Source organism: Mustela erminea, chromosome 3, assembly GCF_009829155.1.
Source record: "Mustela erminea isolate mMusErm1 chromosome 3, mMusErm1.Pri, whole genome shotgun sequence".
NCBI classification, from domain to species: Eukaryota; Metazoa; Chordata; class Mammalia; order Carnivora; family Mustelidae; genus Mustela; species Mustela erminea.
Genome location: NC_045616.1, coordinates 84,209,339 through 84,227,827, shown reverse-complemented (window position 1 = coordinate 84,227,827; position 18,489 = coordinate 84,209,339). Strand labels below are relative to the sequence as shown.

Here is an 18,489-nt window from a genome sequence, read left to right as displayed (position 1 = left end):
TTAAACCAAATACAAATTAAGATTTCCTAACAACTAGGCTATTTCAATCACCTGCAGGCCAGAGTGGATTTAGACTTATATAACCAACCAATTAATACAGATGCTCTTTCACATTAGGTACTCATACTAAAATAAACTCTTTTGATCCAATCTCTCCTTCACTAAAATCTCTAAAGGCCCCTACAGTGATCTCCACCCACATGTGAATTTCATTATTAATACAATTTGCACTTAACCTACATTTATGCAAGGTATGTTACAGAGTAAGTCTTTCACAAAATTTATACATTCCATGATATATTTAAAGTGGTTCAACTAAAGTATCTGTAACACCAAGAGACAAAACCCTAACAGCATCACAGTACACATTATGTACTGTATCAATTATACCAATATAATGACCCAAGAAACATTTTAAGAAGTAATTTCAATAAAATATGACCACATGCCAATCAATTATTTCCACATCCCAGTCGTTTCACACTAAATTGACACACCTGAACACACAGAGTACTTTTTTTTTTACTAAAACAGCCATAATAAAGTACAAGTGTTAAAAATGAAAAAGATACTTATCATAAAGCTAAAAATAAGTATGTAAAATAACCTAAAGCAAAGCTCCTTTAACATGAAAGCCAAAAAGACAATAAACACTCACTGCCAGAAGCTTTGGAAGGAGAGGAAAAACAAAAAGGTAGGAAGTTAATCAACTATCCTTTAAAAAGGGGGATAATTACAGCCAAAACAAAATCTCTTCCTTATGCCTCTTTTTGGAGAAAACATTTAGCACAGCATTAATAGGGGAAAAAAAGGGGGGGGGGTGGACAGAATTTGCTTCGCTCATCCTGTGTTTGTACAGGTCTTCAATTTCATTACGTTAATAAAATTGGACACGGATGCAATTAATACTGACAGATGTTTGAAATCTACATAAATGTTCAGAGCTTTATAAATCAAAGCCCTCTGCTCTCCCTAAGACTGAGTTTACAAAGTCATCTTGTACCATTCCTTCTCTTCAACAATCTTACCCTTCACAAGATGGTCAACCTTTTAACACTCAAATTTCAACGTAATCCAAATAAAAGCTCTAATTCTACCTAAAACCACTTACTCCTCTGCCTCCCTTCAGCAACTTCACCATTAATGCTTCAGTGCAAAAATGTGTTTTCACGGAGGTTGTAGGTTTATGCTCAATTTGTTGAATTTTGGTATTTAAAAATCATATTCAGTTAGTAGGGCTAGTTTATTTTACTTTAAGAATGTATGTGAATATCCCCATGCTTTCTCTTGTTTTCGTATCAGTGAACTTAATCCTTACAAAGAAAATATCTGACTATACTCAACCATGACCAGTCACCATTTTACAAATAAATGTGAACTGGATGCTAACGTACGTTGACAAATCCATAGGGGTTGCCTTCCCTGGCAAAACTGAGTGTAAAGTGTTTTGGTTTTTCAGCATTTTGAGAAAAAGCAATTTTAGGTGACAGCTTAAAAAGTCAAATTACAATTTATTTTTAATTAAGCAAGGAAAGCAAGTGAAGTTATTAGTGGCACAGAGTATTCTCAAATCAGAAAGTCAGTATTCACTATGTGTTGTGGTCTGAACATGTTGATCAGCACTTGGGTTACTGCTCATAGCTACTGTCTGGGGAGAACCACAGAACATATAGAGAAGAGAAAGCAACCAATTTTAGTTATATCAGGGCCCTTGTGTGGAAACAATAGACTGATTCAATGCTGGTTAGAAAAGAAACATTGTTTCAATTTACTTGGAAGCAGCTTTGTTCTGGGTAATCACAGTTCCCCATGTTAAGTTAATGCCATAAGGTATGAAATTTTCAAACATTAGCACATTATCCTGTATAAGATATTACATCTTTTCATTAGCACACAAACTACTGGTTATAATTAAAATCACACATCAGCATTAAATTAATCATTTCATTGGATATTAAATAATCTCTGAAGAGCCACATCATCACTGCTTTACCTATCACCATAAAGTTATTATAAGGCTCAAATTAAAAGTGAAGACACTTTATATGCAATAAATTCCTATGAAAGGCATTGAGGTTATCTTTAATGATTTAAGGGTATCTATGTTCATCTAAGATTTGTGCCCCAGATCCCAGATTTTACAAGGCTTAATCAAAGTTCACCATGAATGAAAAATGGTTAAGTCTTGTTCCACGCCTTTTTTCTTTTTCTACAGTAAGAAAAATGAAAACAGTACTATGGTGATTATTAGAACAAAATGCATTAATAATCCCCAAAGAGTTTCTCAGAATGTATTACGTTTCTTTGTACAATTACATGTTTTATAAATTAGTGTAATAGTTTCCTACAGATAGCTCAGTCCAATCAACTGCACTTATTCTTCAGGACAAGCACACAGAATCATTAATTCCACTGCCAAAATTCTGGGATTGAAAATTTAAAACACAGCATGTCTTTTAACATTTAAACACTACAGGGTAAGAAACACCTCAAATCTCCTTACTGAAAACATTTTAAGTCTTCCATTCAGAATGACAACAATGAAAAGTTGAAGTAGTGTTCTAAATAAAAGATTATTGCTATTTAAATAGATTACTAGCTAGTTTACATGAAGACACACAAAAACCAAGGTCTTTTCTTTTGATAAGAAATGAGCCTTTTAAAGGAATAGAACATAGCCTAAACCTAAGTCTGAATGTTTTCTCCACAGGAAAACCTTCCTCCTTAAAGAGGATAGAAAAGAGACACATCAGTGTTAGAATCTATCTTTAAAAGAAAAAGTATCTTAAAAAGGGTTTTAAATAAAATCTTCACTGACTAATTATTAGGAAAAATGAATTCCACTAACATTAAACAAACAAACAACCCCCCCCACAGAAAAGCTCATGTACAGATAAATCACTGTGTACTACTAAGCCTTTTCAAAACAAAAAACAAAAAACAACAACAAAAAAACACCCGCAACAACGGATTAAGCAATCTTGTGTCTTTGCAATCACGTTTTTTTGTATTTCCTTCACACTACCGAAAATGTGATACAAAACCCAGACTTGGGGACAGGGGGACAGGGGTAGAAGGTAGAAAACTTAACCTCTATCAATAGATACACCTAAATTTAGCATCTTTTCCTGGTCATTCCATTTTAACAGACCACTTTCAGATCAAATGGAAATGTCAGTATACTTATAAAAGACTGAGAAAAAAGAAGAGAAATCAAATGACAGTTGAGAATCAAAGCTTCACAATGTTGGCCACCACATATTGATTTGAGAACTTGTAGGAACTTTTCAAAGTTAAATTTTGTTTTGTACCATGCTGCCACCAATTCCTTTCTTAACAAGACTGAAGAACAGACACAACCATGTACTTTAGGTTGGAAACTCAGCGGGCAAGTCCCATGTCTAAGGCTACGGTCAGGTCCACTGCTCACTGCATTGCTTTAGCAATCTCAAAACTCAAAAGTCTACCACAGATGGTTCAGTGTGAAGAAAAGGCTCATTGTCACATCGTCCATTTTTAACCCTTTACCCTCCTCAAGCTAACATCTCACAAGTGTACAAATACAGCACACACTTTTGCTTCCATTAAGTATGAATGGTACTTTTCACTTTAACGTAAAAGCGTATTTTAAAAACACAGTAATGGACCCACACAATTATTAGATATGAAACTCCCTTGAATTTGTATCATTTTTACCCAAAATACCTGTTAATGAGCAACATTATTTTGAATTTTTAAATAAAATGTGCAACTACAGGCCAATAGGATACTGAACGCCATTCTTTCAGAGAAAACTTGAAATGCTTATGTACAGATAAATCACTTGGGCTATCTTTCAACCATGCCTACTTTTCAAAGGACTTAGTAAACTTAGTAACTCGAAAAAAGCACATACAAATCACTGAATATTTAAGTCTATCAAGCCATTTCATATCCATTCTTAAGAAATAGAAAATCATTCTTCTTACCTTGAATAGCCATTAGAAAAAACTGATCGACCCGGGAAGTTCAAAGTCCCCAAGGAAGCCAAGCTGTCATCTCCAGATCCTTGGCACCTATTCCAATTTTCTGAACCAACAGGAATTGGTGGAATGACATTAAAAATGGGCTTCTGATCCTGTTGTTGAGAAACGGATGCTGTATTCATGTCATAGTGGTACATCTGTCCCCCAGAGGTACTCACACCATGAACAGAAATGGCAGACATTTTATTACCAATTATATTTGCCCCAGAAAAGCTTCCCTGACAGTAAACTGGGCCCAGTTTCTCCTGCTTAATTACCCCAGGGGTGCAGAGTTCAATGAAATCTTCTTTTTCTGTTTTCACTTGGGGCAGTGGCACACTGTTGGGGCTTGATAAGATCAGTTCTCCATTATCCTTAATTTTAGGTTTAGTGTCCGGTAAAACAAGAGGCTTACAGTCCTCATTCGAGTTTCCTTCCAAAAGGAATGGATCATCCTCTCCTGCCAAAGGAGAAAGCAAACAGTTTTCATCTATCAAGAGGTCTGATTTCCAAGGGCTCTCACTCGCCTCATTCTCTGGGGACCCAGAAGAGAACTCCAAATCCTGGAGTTTTTTCCTCCAAATGTCAAAGGTGCTTTGGTCTGTGGTACACAACTTCACATTGCCCCCATTGGAGCCAGTCTGGCCTTTCAAATTTTGCTGTTCTGAAGACACATCAGAGAGAGTTTTTGAAAATTCCCTTTCCATGGGCGCAGCGGAAACAGCAGTGGACGCTGAGCTCTTGGGGTTCTCTGGAACACTGGTGGATCTGTTGAGGTTTGCGATGCTTTCTTCCAGAAGCCGAAAGTCTGTTTCCCCAGAGGAAAGGCTGATTTGGCCCTGCTGTGGGAATCCCAGGTCATTTCCCATCACTTTTGTTTCTGTCTCTCCCATATACAATCCCATTGAGAGGGAAACTGCCTTGGACAGATCTGGCTGCTGTGCATTGCTTCCTGGGCCTTTTGGAAAATCAACCAAAAGTCTTTGCTGCTTGGAGTCTGACTGAGAAGCAGCAGCCAGTGAGGGTGAAGATGCAGACACCTTCACAGTAGCTCCTCCCCTTAGGGTTTTATAGAAGTCCATCACATTTCCCCTCTCCCGACCAAGAACACTGCTAGAGATTTCTTCTTTACTGGGGGGACTTAGTGATTCCTTGGAGTCCATCAGAGATTATCATCAGCTATCAGGTTGGGGGTGGGGGGAGAAAAGAAAAAAGAAGGGGAAAAATATAAGCTATAAAGTCACATTATCTCAGTGATCTGATTAGTAAGAGCCTGTTAAATGAACCTTTTAGTTAACTCTGAATCTAATTCCTTGTTATCAGAAAAGTAGTTTCTCTCTTCCAGAATAAAAAACTCATGTCCCCTGCTCTCATTCAGTGTGCCACATTTAAAAGAACAATGCAGTTCAATTGCACAGCTGAGGGCAAAATTGTATCAAACTAAGCTTGGCTATTCATCTTGCCACTCACAGAACTGTAACTTTGTTAATCACAGACATTATAATTCATTACATCTGATTATTCTAAAGGTTCAAATTGATGTCAAAGTATTTCATTTAAAAAGAGCATGATCATTAAAATTCCTACTTCCTTTCAATCAGTCAAGGCTGTTTGCTTTTCTGAGAACCCATACACATAAAATCTGATAAATACTATGATAGAATTTGCTCTCAAACTGCTCACAAACTTCCCTCCTACCTGCTGGTCACACAACAAAACCTTTGGTACAATCTATTGGTAAACCACGCACATTTTACTTGAAAAATAAGCAATGATGATTTTCCAATAAACTGAGAAAGACTCTTATTTTTAAACCCCCCCCCCCCCCCCGCCGTTTCTTACTCAATGTGTCAGTTTCAAAGTGCCTGCCTTCAAATTTCCGACATAGCAAATGAAATGCATTGTATATAGGCCAACTAAAATTTGAATTTTAACAAGTAGCTTCTCACTACAATTTCAGCTTATTTAAATACAACAAATACAGTTCTCTGGAACCTTACAACATAGTAAGACCTAAATGAAGCTACATTTTTAAAATCGCTTAAAACCCTCAGAATGAGATACTATTATACCTTTAAATTAAGATTTTTTTCTTTTCCAAATAACGAGGTACTAGAAACAGGAAAACCCCACAACTGTAAAATCAAGTTCATATACATCCAGGTAAAAGAAGAGCCAATAAAAATGCTCAGAATAATTTTCTCTGTATTGTAAACCTTCACCAATCCCCACTCGGAGGCTGTTCTTGAGAGTATTAGGTTGGTAGTATACGGTTTATAATCAGGATGCTCTAAGAGGTAAGAGAAAGCTTTGATAAGCACATTTGGGACATCATAGTCAAACCCTATCCAATTAAAGGAAACTTCCGCGCACGGAGACCTTCCGAGGCATAAACTTCACGGGCCCTCACAGAACGTGGACTGCGATTAAGGAAGAGAGAAGGCTGACGACCTGTTTCTACACTCTTGAGGGTAAACTGCTCATCTCCCCGCCGCTCCGCCGTGTTTATCTGATAACGATCTCCAAACACAAGCTATCAAATGGAGTCTAATGAATTTCCACGCCGCTTTGACAGCTGCCCTCAAACTCGAAACCAAAACAGTATTTCATAAGACGAAACGATCCCTCCAACGACTTTAGCCCCCAGTTTAAATTGCAAATAACTGTCACATTAATAGGCATTAATGAACCCTGCCAAGGGGTCTTAAGCGGTATTACAAGGCGGCAGTTACCCAGCTTGCGGCCCGAAACGTCAAACTAGCGCCGGACAAAAAACGCACCACAGAACTATTCTGGCGAGGGAAGGTCTTTTTCTACAAGGGGCCACTCCGGAGCGTCAGGCGCGCAACGATGCCAAGCGCCGAAGAACAAACCCTCTCCCCGGGGAGAAAAAAGTGCAAGGGTAAAAAGAGAAATGTGTCCAGACCTGTTGAGTTCTTTCTCCGACACGCCCACTTCTACCAGATAACGCCAGCCCTGGCCGAAGTCTCCAAGTTGCAGGCTGTCAGCCCCTGCGTGTGTACACTCACTCACTCTCACACAACACACACACGCGCGCGCGCGCGCACACACACACACTCCCTGCGCGCCTGCCAGAAAGGAGACGCGCTGGAGCCTCGACAGAAACCCTGATCGCGCTTGGGAGCACTAGGGTGGAGTGGAAATATTCGGCCCAGCAGAATTTAAACGCGGCTCGGCGTTCGCCATAAAACGGGTGTTTGGGCGGCCTCCCGGGAGGGCACAGAACAGGGTATTGGGGGGAAGGGGGTTGCAGAAGCCCGAATTCCGCGCCAAGGAACCAGAGGACGGAAAGCCGGGGCAGCTCAGAGAGCCTCCACTCGCAGAGAGCTCAGGTTCCTCCCCCTCAGCCCGACCCGGAGACGGCCGCCGAGCGAGAGGAAGAAGCCTGCGCTGTCACCCGCGCGCTGCCCTTTCGTCACTATCATCCTGGCCCCACCAGCCCCCACCCCCATTCCCGGAGGCTAATAAAAGTTTGCAGGCTCCCGGGGCGGCCCCGCGTCCCCCACCCGCACCTCTGGAGAGCGAGCGCCCCCGCGGGCCCCGGCCCCCGGCCCTCCCCACCTCTTACCTCTGGCAGGGGCGCCGATCACCCGCCACCGTCCGCAGCTCCCACCGCAGCCGAGATAAACAACTTAACGTGTGAAAACAGGAGGAGCAGAAGGGAGAGATTTTTTTTTTTCTAAAAAAAGGAAGTAAACAGCCGCCCCCTTCGCCATGGGGGTGGGGAGGGGAGAGCCCCTATTTGAGAAAGTCTCCCATTCCCCGGCTGACAAGCCAGCCCTCCCGCTCGGCGCAGATCCCCGCGAGCCCGGGCTCTCAGGCGCGCGTCCTCCGTCCCGGCGCCCCGCCGCTTCGGCCGCTCCGGGTGCGGCGTCTCCTTCCACCCACCAGAATCCGTCCCCGACGGGCGGGCGGTGACTCGGGCTCCAGTCACAGACTCGAGCTCGCAAAATGGAGGAGGAGGAGGAGGAAGAGGAGGAGGAGGAGGGGAGGGAGCGCGGACACGCGAAAGGGCCGCCCGACCGCGCCAAGCGAGCGGGACCGATGGGGAGGAGGGGGGAGGGCGGAGGCGGCGCCACGGCTCGCACACACTCGCACACACACGCGCTCCCACTCCACCCCCGGCCGCTCCCCGCCCGAGGGGCCGCGCGGCGGCGGGGAACGGTGCAACCTGTTGGCGACGCTCGGCAACTGCAGGGGCGGCCGCAGCCCCCGCCCCCACGCCCTCCGTGGGGGCCCCGCCACCCCGGTCCCGACGGCGCCTGCACGCCCCCGGTCCCCCGGCCCCCGGCATGGCCGGGAAGTGGCTGCCGGCCGCCGCCCCCACCCCCCTCCGAGCGCGCGGGACTTCCAGCCCCTCCACCCCCCGGCAAAGAGAGGTGGCGGCAGTTGGGGGCCGACCTGGTCTCTCTAGGGCGGGCTTGGGAGCGAAGCCGAGTTTCTCTAGTTTGTCTTCTTGCTGCCTCCTTCCCGCCCCCGCCCAGCTCCGCGACTCCCGAACCACTCTGGAGCTTGCTCGGTCCCTCGGCGGCGACCGCCGTCAGCGCCCCTGCGGGTGACAGCGGGCTGTCCGGCGGGTGGAGGGGGCGAGGCGCGGCCCGCAGCAGCGCCGCCGGGGTGGTCCGTGTCGCCGCCCCGGAGCCGAGTTGCACGAAGTGTGTCACTTAGCGCGGGGCTACTAGGGTTGCACGGAAACGGTGCCGCAGCGTGTCCGCCGCTCCCGGGCCCGGACCGCCAGACACGCCCTCTGGGGAGGCTTATGGAGGGGAGGGCAGAAGAGGGGGTCGACGCAACCGTACTCTTGGCCCTGGGGGAGTCCCTTGCCCGCAGGTCCCCCACCACCTCATCGTCGGCGGCCGCGTCCGCAGCCGCCGCCGCGCTCTCCCACTGGGAGAGAAGTTGCAAAGCAAACCCACCCTCCCCCGCGCTCCGACCGTCCCCCACCCTTCTCCCCGAGTCTGCGAGGCGGCGGCGGCGGCAGAAGGAGGCGCCGCCTGCCAAGTTCAACCCCCACCCTCCCTCCCTGCTAGCGCGCTCACACTTGAAGGAAGTTGCATGCCAAATGCAAAAACCTCCGGCGAGCTGAATTTCTGTGCACTTTTTTATTATTATTTTTAAGGAAAGCAGGGGGTGGCAGGCCGAAAATCAAGTTGCAGGCGAAACAGTAAGTTGCTTGCAAAGTACGCCCTCCTTCCCCCGCAAACTCCTGACCTCTCCTTTCACCCCCTCCAGGGCCCGCGTCCAAGTTTCCCGTGGAGGCCCCTCACCGAATCCTGACATTTGCTGCACTCCACTCAATGGGTCGCCCACCCTTTCGTGTATGCGGGACCCTTGTCCCTCCAAACGAAACAAAACACACGCAGCTTTAAAATGTCAGCCTTTAACTCCCTCCAGCTGTTCCCGTTACGCGCCTCCCCCTCAGTCCGAGGGAAACACGTGGCCTGTCCCCAAGGAGAGGGGCGTGGGGCCGGGGGAGTCCGCGCTGGAGATGCCCGCCCCAGCCCCCTAAACCCAGCTTGCCGCATCCAGAGGGCTTGGGCTTTGCCTGGAACGAGCCTCCTACCTTGTGCGACACTTAGTGTGATTTTTGTGACTCGGGGAAAGGTTGTGCTGTGTTGCTTTAGGGTTTGGGGCGGTAACTTTTGCGCCCCCACAGGTGACAGCGCTTGCCAGCTCATGACGGGGGCGGAGGCTGCCACAGCTCCACCTAGTCCCTGCCGGGGCGCTCAGCGGCAGCCACTCACTCCTTAGGCAGCACTTAGACGCTAGCAGCGGCCGCCTCTCCTCTGACATCTTGAAGAGGATTGGGGAAGCGCATGCCGGAAGCCACCTGCCGCCATGTTGGTAAAGGAGCGTGACGCCAGCCGGGTCTCGCGTCCACCATCTTGCTAAAGATTCTCCATCTCATTCGGAGCCGAAGTAGCCCTTCCTCGATTCGGAAGGGTGGACGCTGCTCCCCTGTGCTGTCTGATGTGAAAGGAGAGAACTGAGCATTTTAGTTACCCACATGTTGGGAGGCGATCTGCTCAGGCCGTCTCCATACGATTCTAGGGCCGCCATCTTGGCAAAGGAAGAGCTGCTCTCCGCCTTCTAAAAGGGAACCAAAAGCTTTGCTAAGTAGAACCCTCAGCCCACAGATTTTTACGAAGGGCGCTGAGCAACCCAATTGTTAACACAACCTCTTTCTGGATCCAGAAGAGATGGTTCCCCTTTTCCTTTCCCTTGGCGCTAGTCAACTAGAGGGAGACTCTTGCCGTGGGTGCGCAGAGGAGACACCAACGGTTTACTTCAAAGAGCATCACTTTGCCTGCTAGACATTTTTTCCACCTTAGAAGCCTCAGTTACTAAAATCAGATATCTTGCGTGGATTGGGTCCGCAAACCACCAATAGTTTCATGGGGGGAAAAGAATCAAGAGCCAAACTTAATATAGTATGCCTGTTTCAGAAGTGCACGAAATAACTAATGCCAATATGATTATCCTTCTATGTCTGCTTAAAAATAATACTAGGAATAATTATATGAATACCCTATAAAAATGTAATTTGTATGTTTGTATAAATTGTATGTAAAGAGACAGTAACAGTTGTCTAATAGAGTGCTTCTCCCCATACCATAATCCTATTTCATAATTGAACCTCTGCTATAGAAGAACCTCATCTCGTACCTCTTTAAATTTAGGTTGCATATTCCGTTTTTAAATGATACCTGGTTTTACAAGAGTTCCCCATTAACTTTATTGACACTCATTTTGTCGGCAAGTCCAGCAGATCTTCTTGAAAAAGACTCACCTTGTTTTCAATTAATTGCTATTGAAAACACTTTCATTGGGCAGAAGTCTGTTATTTTCAGTGGTTTACATCCGTTAATTTTTTAATTTGATAGAAAAAACCTCATTCTTTAGTCTGTCACATTCATCTGAAAGCACACATAGACTGAGATTAATCCAGTCTATTTTTCAGAGTTAGAATTGTTAGGCTTTATAGCTAACATTTATTGACCATTCTGTTAGTCTCTTTTATCATTTCCATTGAAATAATCCAAGCCTCACTGCCAGATTATTCCTCCAAAACATTAATTAAAATATGTTGTACTCCTGTTCAAGTATCTACAATAATTCCCTTCCATTGTAGAGAGATCCCAGCTTCCATTCTGTTATTTAAGACCATCATCTTTCACCTGCTCATGTCTTGAAGGCAAAGCCTTTTAGCTGACGGAATTGCACTAGTATTTAATTAAACTAAAAAGTCAGTTAAAAGGAAGGAAATTTTTTTTTTTAAAATCACACTTGGAAATGTGAAGTTTTAAACCTAAAACTGAACAATGCATGTCCTACTTCTTTGGTGAAAGCTTTTGTGAGCCCATTGACTAGAGCTCATGTCTTCATTTGTGTACTATCTTATTACATCACAGCAGTTAAGAGCAAGACTGACTGACTGACCTCCACCACTCTGAAGACTCTAACCTTGGGCAACCTAATTCTTTGCCCTAGTTTCCATCATCTGTAAGATGGGGATGGTAATAGTATTAGCCTAAGTTACTAGAAAGATCAAGTAAGTTCCATATATGTGAAGTGCTTAGACTAATTCCCAGGACATATTAAGTGTTTAATTATCAGCATCAATTATTATTAATATATGTAGTATTACTATTTCCCATTTTTTAATTGAAACAAAAAATTAAAAATACTTACAAATATAAATGAGTGTCAGTTTCTAAATTTGTATGATTTATACCTCCTGACCTCACCCCAATCTGTTAAAATTGTCTTGCATCTACCTAATTTGACAGTGATTGTTTGTATGGTATCTTTCCATTTAGGTTTTATAGAACAACTATTACTTTTTAAATCCTATTTCATCATTTAATTATTTAAGTTAAGTAATTAGAATAGCGAACATAAATGGAATAAACATGTTTTTGGTGGGGAGAAAAACCCAAGGGACTGTTAGTAAACCTATAGTTTAAATGGTGGGAACAGAAATGTGTGGAGTACAAGAATTAATCTTGGCTCCGATGTTCAGTATTCCCTAACCATCAATCAGTTATGTTTTCCAGGGAGGATGGAGAACTTGAAATAGTTGAGATAAATGAATTGAGTAGTACTATTTAAGAAGAGTCCCTCCTGCTGAAGAAAGGGCACAGCATATACAACATCCATTCCCACCTCTACCATTGTTTATCATATATATTTCCTTGAACATAAGGATATTTCTTTGTGACTTAGCTTCCTATAGCCCATAATTCTTTGTCATGGCTCTATTTCCCATGCCTCACTCCTACCTCCAACACACACAGTTTAAATCTGTGATAGCAAATGTAAATTGGAATCAAATAAATGCCTACCACATTTTTATATATGAATAATTTTTAATATGATGGTTCGTTGCATACGCTAATTTTATAGTAAGCCAATCCAAACAGTTTACATAGAATGTCAGAATTTACTTAAAAAGATTATTTCTGCAGCTATTTTAGCTATTAGATGACTCTTTACAATAATAACTCGACCTTGGGAAACAGTACTATTCTTGTTTAACTTTGTAAGGTAAGAGGTTCAAGAGAACCCAGCTAAGCTTTAAATGTCCCAACTCTCTCTGCTTCAGTATTTGCATTTTATACCAGACATGCCTGTTATAAATAAACAATTCACACTTAGTACAGCAAGTTCTTAATCATAATGAATTCCACTTGGGTACCTCTCTTTGTAATTGGAATTAACATTTCCACATGAACTGGGAAATGCTAAATTGTTACCAGCATCCCTGGTGTTTTGCTGCTTCTCTTAATGCTTTCAATGATTTCATCATATGCCACCTAAAATATCACAATTTGTGCTCATAGGCATGAAATGCTCTATGGGTATCCTGTTAAATCTATATTCTTTATGCTGGCAGAACTTGGTTTAAGCGGTACCTGACCCAAGGATACAGTAAATATGAGCAAATAAATGAGGGAGATGTTGAAATAAGCCAAGAACCTCATGTTTTTAGAGTTTGGAGACATTAGAGCAAGTACACTGAATAATTGTAACAAATATTATGTACTTTGTTTTGCATTTGTGGCATTTGTGGCTGGCCATTATGTCATTAGCTTTCTTCCTCTTCTGATTTAATCTCCTTTTTCTGTCCCATGTTCTTTTGGTAGAGATTGTTTCAATCTGCTCCATTTCTAGGTGGAATCCGTCAGCAAATTTTTGAAAACATACATTTCCATTTTGGTGCTTACACCATATTTATTTATTAGGTCACACTGGGTTGTATTTTGTTTCTAAGGTAAGTCAGAAATAGTGAGGTTTAAAAAAATCAAACATCCTTGATATAAGGATCCCTTCACAAGATATAAATATACTTGATATCAGACTCTGGAGTGTTATAAAGGACATTTGTTACATTTTTTAAAAATGTGTTTTTAGTATTAGTTAAATTTTTTCTAGCCTCCTGTTTACTTTTCAGTATAAGCCCTAGTTTTGAAATCCTGTTGTGCCGCTTAACTGAATGAGCTGGGGCCTGTCGTTTACTCCTTCATAGCTTGTCTTCTGTCTGTAAAGGAAGAATCATGCTATCTATCCCACCTATCATCTCACCAGGAAGTCTGTAAGGCTCAAATGGGATGATGCATGACAAAGAAGTTGAGAAAACAGGGAGGACTCAGAATTTTTGCATCATCAGTTCATAGCAACAAAAGTGATTACTAATTTTATCGAAAAGTGTTATGATCTCTCTTTGCCCATTCCCCGGATAATCTGTGCAATGAGCAGCTTTAAATTTTAAGTAAAGGAGTGACAACTCAGTAGACAGTTGGAGCCAGCTGTATCAGTTTGCCAGAGAAATTTTCAGGAATTTTGTTCCTCACTTGTTAATCACAGCCAGTACTAAAAACTAAACTATTTACAGACTTCCAATTAAATAAAACATTCTAAAAACAAAGGTAATAATTGCTCAAAACGTCACTTCATAATTATTTTGCTACGTTTTATTAGTATCTAGGATTTCAAGTTATCCCCATCTGTTCTTTATAATGCATGTACTATATAGTGATATGATACAGTCTATCTCTTCCAACTCTGCATTCAGAAATGTTATTTTGGTAGTTTGAAATCCACTGGTGGAGTACATACAGAAATTGGAAAACAAATCGGAGCCTGATTTATTTTGCTGATTGTCTAAACTTAAGAAAATGATAGAAGAAATTTTAGTAACAAAGGTTAAATTTAAAGCTGTGTTAGTTTATGAATAATGCAAAAATTTGAGGAAATATTTTTCTCTTTGTTGAAAACTATTACCTGATCAGCAAAGAAGTTGTTCACATCATTGACAATCAAATGTCGTCCTAATACACATCTTTGTTGTTTCACTTTCATCTTGTTTGTTAATGTAAAAAACATTAGCCAACATTCATGTTTGAACTTCAGTGGCATGAATGGCTTCTTTGCCGAACTGGATTTTTTTCCCCCCTGAACTGAATTTTATTTTTTTTCTGAACTGTATTTTTTTTTAATATTTTATTTATTTATTTGAGAGAGAGAGAGAGAGCATGCATGAGAAGGGGGAGGGTCAGAGGGAGAAGCAGACTTCCCGCCAAGCAGGGAGCCTGATGTGGGACTCGATCCCGGGACTCCAGGATCAGACCTGAGCCAAAGGCAGTCGCTCAACCAACTGAGCCACCCAGGTGCCCCTCTGAACTGTATTTTAATAAAATACTCATAGTCTTGCATTTGCCAAATATGGTTGAATTCCAACTGTATGTTGACAATGGCTTTAAGTTTGCTGAAACCATTCTGTGAAAATCAGTTGGCTGTACAGAATTTACTACGGTGTTCTTTTTTTGTTTGTTTGTTTGCAAATCTTATGCTACACATCTTTTATATCAGCAAAATGTGTAATAGACACATGGATACTCTCTCCCCTCCTTCCCTGGACAGCAGTGGTAGAACATTTACCAAGATGGTAATGGACATATCTTAATTTGCAATTTGAAAAGATTGTTCCACCTGTAATGTGGAGCCTGAGTGGTAGGAGCTAAGAGAGGAAGACGCTAAGAGAGGAAGAAGGGAGAGCAGTGAGGAGGCAGGAACATAGGTCCAGGGAAAGATGGTGATTTATACTGAGTGGTGGTGAGAAGCTATGATTGGACAGGGGGAGCATTTTGGAGGCCAAAGGAAAGCAAACCAGTCATTCAGTGGCTCTGTGGAAGAAAGGGAAATATCTATGCTAAAAGAAGGCCATCTGGTAAATACCAAAAAGGCTCAGTGCTTGAATGAAGCAAGGGCATAGGAGGCTGGACCTGAGAAAAGGAGTCAGGAGCCACATGACGAGGGAGGAAAGGAAAGAGAGGCAGTTCTAGAGTTTAAGTAAACATCTCTGAAGCACATGGAGAAAGTTAGGCTTGATTGACTTACAGTGGGAGTGGGGAGGGGAAACCCCAAATACCAGTAATGTCTCCTAACTGGAACTCACTCAGAAGTTTTCTTACTCATGTAGAAATTATACAAATTATACAAAGATTTTTGCCAACATAGAGGGGTTAGTTTTTCATCTCAAAGCCTTGATCCTATCCCTGTGTCTGGTAGATTTTTTTTTTTTTTTTTTTGCATTTGTCCATTTTAATTGCAAACCTCTCACTCAGTTACCCTGTACTACACAGACGGTGCTGCCTCTTTTATGCTTCTCATGACCTGGTTCCCAGTTTTTCTTTGCTATGTCATCAATAAGGACACCACCAGAAGCAACCCTACTATATTGCCTACTAGGCAACAGTAAGTTTCTGGCTACCACAGTTCCTCCTGCTTCCTCCTCTACTCCCCATTACAGGTTGTATGTTTTGATTTTACATCATCTTACATATTGCTTTGGTTTTACATCATATCACATATGTTATTTATATTTCTAATATTTTATAAGAGAGGTTATTATAGGGGCACCTGGGTGGCTCAGTTGGTTAAGCATCTGCCTTCAGGTCAGGTCATATCCCAGGTCCTGGAATCAAGCCCTGAGTCAGGCTCCCTGCTCTGCACGGGGCCTGCTTTTCCTTCTCCCTCTGCCTGCAGCTCTCCTCTGCCAAATAATAAATAAAATCTTTAAAAGGAGAGAAAGAGGGGGGTGCTTGGGTGGCTCAGTAGGTTAAGCCTCTGCCTCTGGCTCAGGTCGTGATCTCAGGGTCCTGGGATCAAGACCCACATTGGGCTCTCTGCTTGGCAGGAAGCCTGCTTCCCCCCTCTCTCTGCCTGCTTCTGCCTACTTGTGATCTCTCTCTCTGTCAAATAAGTAAATAAAATATTTTTAAAAAGAGAGAGAGAGGGAGGTTATTATATTTTATGGAATTTTAAAAATAGTAAATGTTTTGCAAAAGAAGGAAACATCTGCCCCCATTCATCAACCATATTGGCTGGAAAAAGGAAAAATTCCCAACCAAACAGCTACCAATGACTGCTACTTTGATGGTTTGGTTTGGATATAGACCTTCGGTTTACTTTGGGTCTTCTGATATTAGTTGTTTTATTGATGGTTTCAATTAATCATGAAATCATTATTAATAGGAGGTGCTTTATGAACTAATTTTCTCTCCCATTCATTCATTTTTTCAGCAAAATACAATTCCTTCAACAAAATAGCAACTACTATAGGTTAGGCCCCAGTGTAAGGCAGTAAGGATATAAAAATGATTAAGATACAATACTTACCTTGGAGGAATTGGAGACAGATACAGTAACAAGTCATTATCAAACAATGCAGATTCATGTGAACAATGGAGAACTGTGTGACAGATGCATTACTGTACTGTATTTGCATCAAGAAGTCATCTGGATGTCAAGGGTGGCAAGGTAGGTGTGGGTATGGAGATGGTAATATAATCAGGGAGTGCTTTTAGGAGGCGAGCATGACTGATTTGAATTATGAAGGTTCTCCTTCAGGTAATTTGATTATTTCTGACAGACACAGTATTTATAAAGAAAGCTTGTCTTTCTTTATATTCTAGCAGGATGGGGTTTTGGTGCATTTAAAAGAAACCCAACTGTTATTTACCCTAAAGATACAAATGTAGTGATCCAAAGGGGCACGTGCACCCAGATGTTTATAGCAGCTACGTCCACAATAGCCAAACTATGGAAAGAATCTAGATGTCCATCAACAGATGAATGGGTAAAGAAGATTTGGTATATATATACAATGGAATACTATGCAGCCCTCTAAAGAAATGAAATCTTGCCATTTGCAATGACATGGATGGAACTAGAGGGTATTATGCTGAGCGAAATAAGTCAATCAGAGAAAGACAAGTATCATATGATCTCCCTGATATGAGGAATTTGAGAGGCAAGGTGGGAGATTTAGGGGGTAGGGAAGGGAAAAACGAAACAAGATGGAATCAGGAGGGAGACAAACCATAAAAGACTCTTAATTTCACAAAATAAACTGAGGAGTGCTGGGGGGAGAGGGGTTTGGAGAGAGTGGTTGGGTAATGGACATTGGGGAGGGTATGCGATATGGTTAGTGCTGTGAAATGTGTTAGCCTGATGGTTCACAGACCTGTACCCCTGGGGCAAATAATACATTATATGTTAATAAAAAAATTAATTAAAAAAAATAAACTCAACTGTTAATGCAAAAAAGAAAGTTTATTAGTTTATTTAAAGTCCAGAGGATGTTAGTTTCAGGCATGGCTGCATCCAGGGTCTCAGTGGTGTTAAAAGTGTTTGGACTATCTGTTAGCTTTACTTTCCTCTGTTTTGGCTTTTCTCCAGAAAAGGCTATCTCCACCTCATGGCCTACAGCATCTGGGATTAAAATATCCTACCAGTTTAGTAATGCCAATGGAAAGAATTCTTTTCTACTGATTTTAGTCCATGTCCCTGGCAGGAGCTTCATTGGTTTAGTTAAGTCACATCCTCATGCCTGAACCAATGACAATGACCAAGGGATGTAAAGGGAAATATAGCCTGATTGGCAAAATCTAGGTTCAGTTCTCATCGCTGACCTCTAAGACTGGGGTAAAATGAAAGAGAGAGATAGAGACTGCTCACTAATTTAGCTATTTACCAAAATATTACCAGTGATTTTACATTTTAAGGGAATTACTCATGATCTAAAATGTTTGTCAGCAATGGAAAGAACCCTGAAAATTAAGCATAGCTGTTAGAGGTCTTACTGATTTCCCTTCCTGACTTCAGTAGAAAAAGAATGTGGATTTGTACTTTAAATTTTTAAATAGTACACACATGGATTGACTATTGCTTTGCAGAAATAGTACCTCTACTTAACTGGGCCTTTCCAGGTGAAACAGAGATGTTTACAACTTTTAAGCTAGTTTCATAGTCTTTCACAGAAGGAATTTGTCTTACTTGACTATGATTCAAACAAATATGATGGGATAGAGAGAGATGGCTGCTGTGAGCCTCTGCCTGCTTTTTTTGCTCCTTCTGTCTTGACAAGCTGAATGTCACGCAAATGTCTCCAGCCTGGGCA

The 18,489-nt window shown here is 42.3% G+C and overlaps 2 protein-coding genes across 7 annotated transcripts in view; one reads left to right on the top strand and one right to left on the bottom strand.

The window, feature by feature from the left end:
* NR3C1 (nuclear receptor subfamily 3 group C member 1) overlaps positions 1 to 8,967 on the bottom strand; it is a 116,791-nt gene extending 107,824 nt beyond the window's left edge. For 2 of the 6 annotated variants that reach the window (XM_032336312.1, XM_032336317.1), the window contains exons 1-2: positions 7,594 to 7,692; positions 3,969 to 5,183 (exon numbers count right to left, since the gene is read on the bottom strand). In XM_032336312.1, the coding sequence (XP_032192203.1) occupies positions 3,969 to 5,167 (1,199 nt within the window). In that variant the 5' untranslated portion in view covers positions 5,168 to 5,183; positions 7,594 to 7,692. Of the gene's footprint in view, positions 1 to 3,968; positions 5,184 to 6,930; positions 7,050 to 7,593; positions 7,693 to 8,426; positions 8,776 to 8,824 lie in introns of those variants that run through there. The other 4 variants (XM_032336313.1, XM_032336316.1, XM_032336314.1 and 1 more) reach the window with 4 other exon arrangements.
* LOC116587219 (formin-like protein 20) lies at positions 8,070 to 8,693 on the top strand. The gene has a single exon (XM_032337925.1). The coding sequence runs from the start codon at positions 8,070 to 8,072 to the stop codon at positions 8,691 to 8,693; it is 624 nt and encodes a 207-aa protein (XP_032193816.1).
* Positions 8,968 to 18,489: the final 9,522 nt, after the last annotated feature.

Excerpts from the sequence above, each read along its gene's own strand:
- LOC116587219 (XM_032337925.1), top strand. The coding sequence starts at position 8,070 with ATGGGGAGGAGGGGGGAGGGCGGAGGCGGCGCCACGGCTCGCACACAC.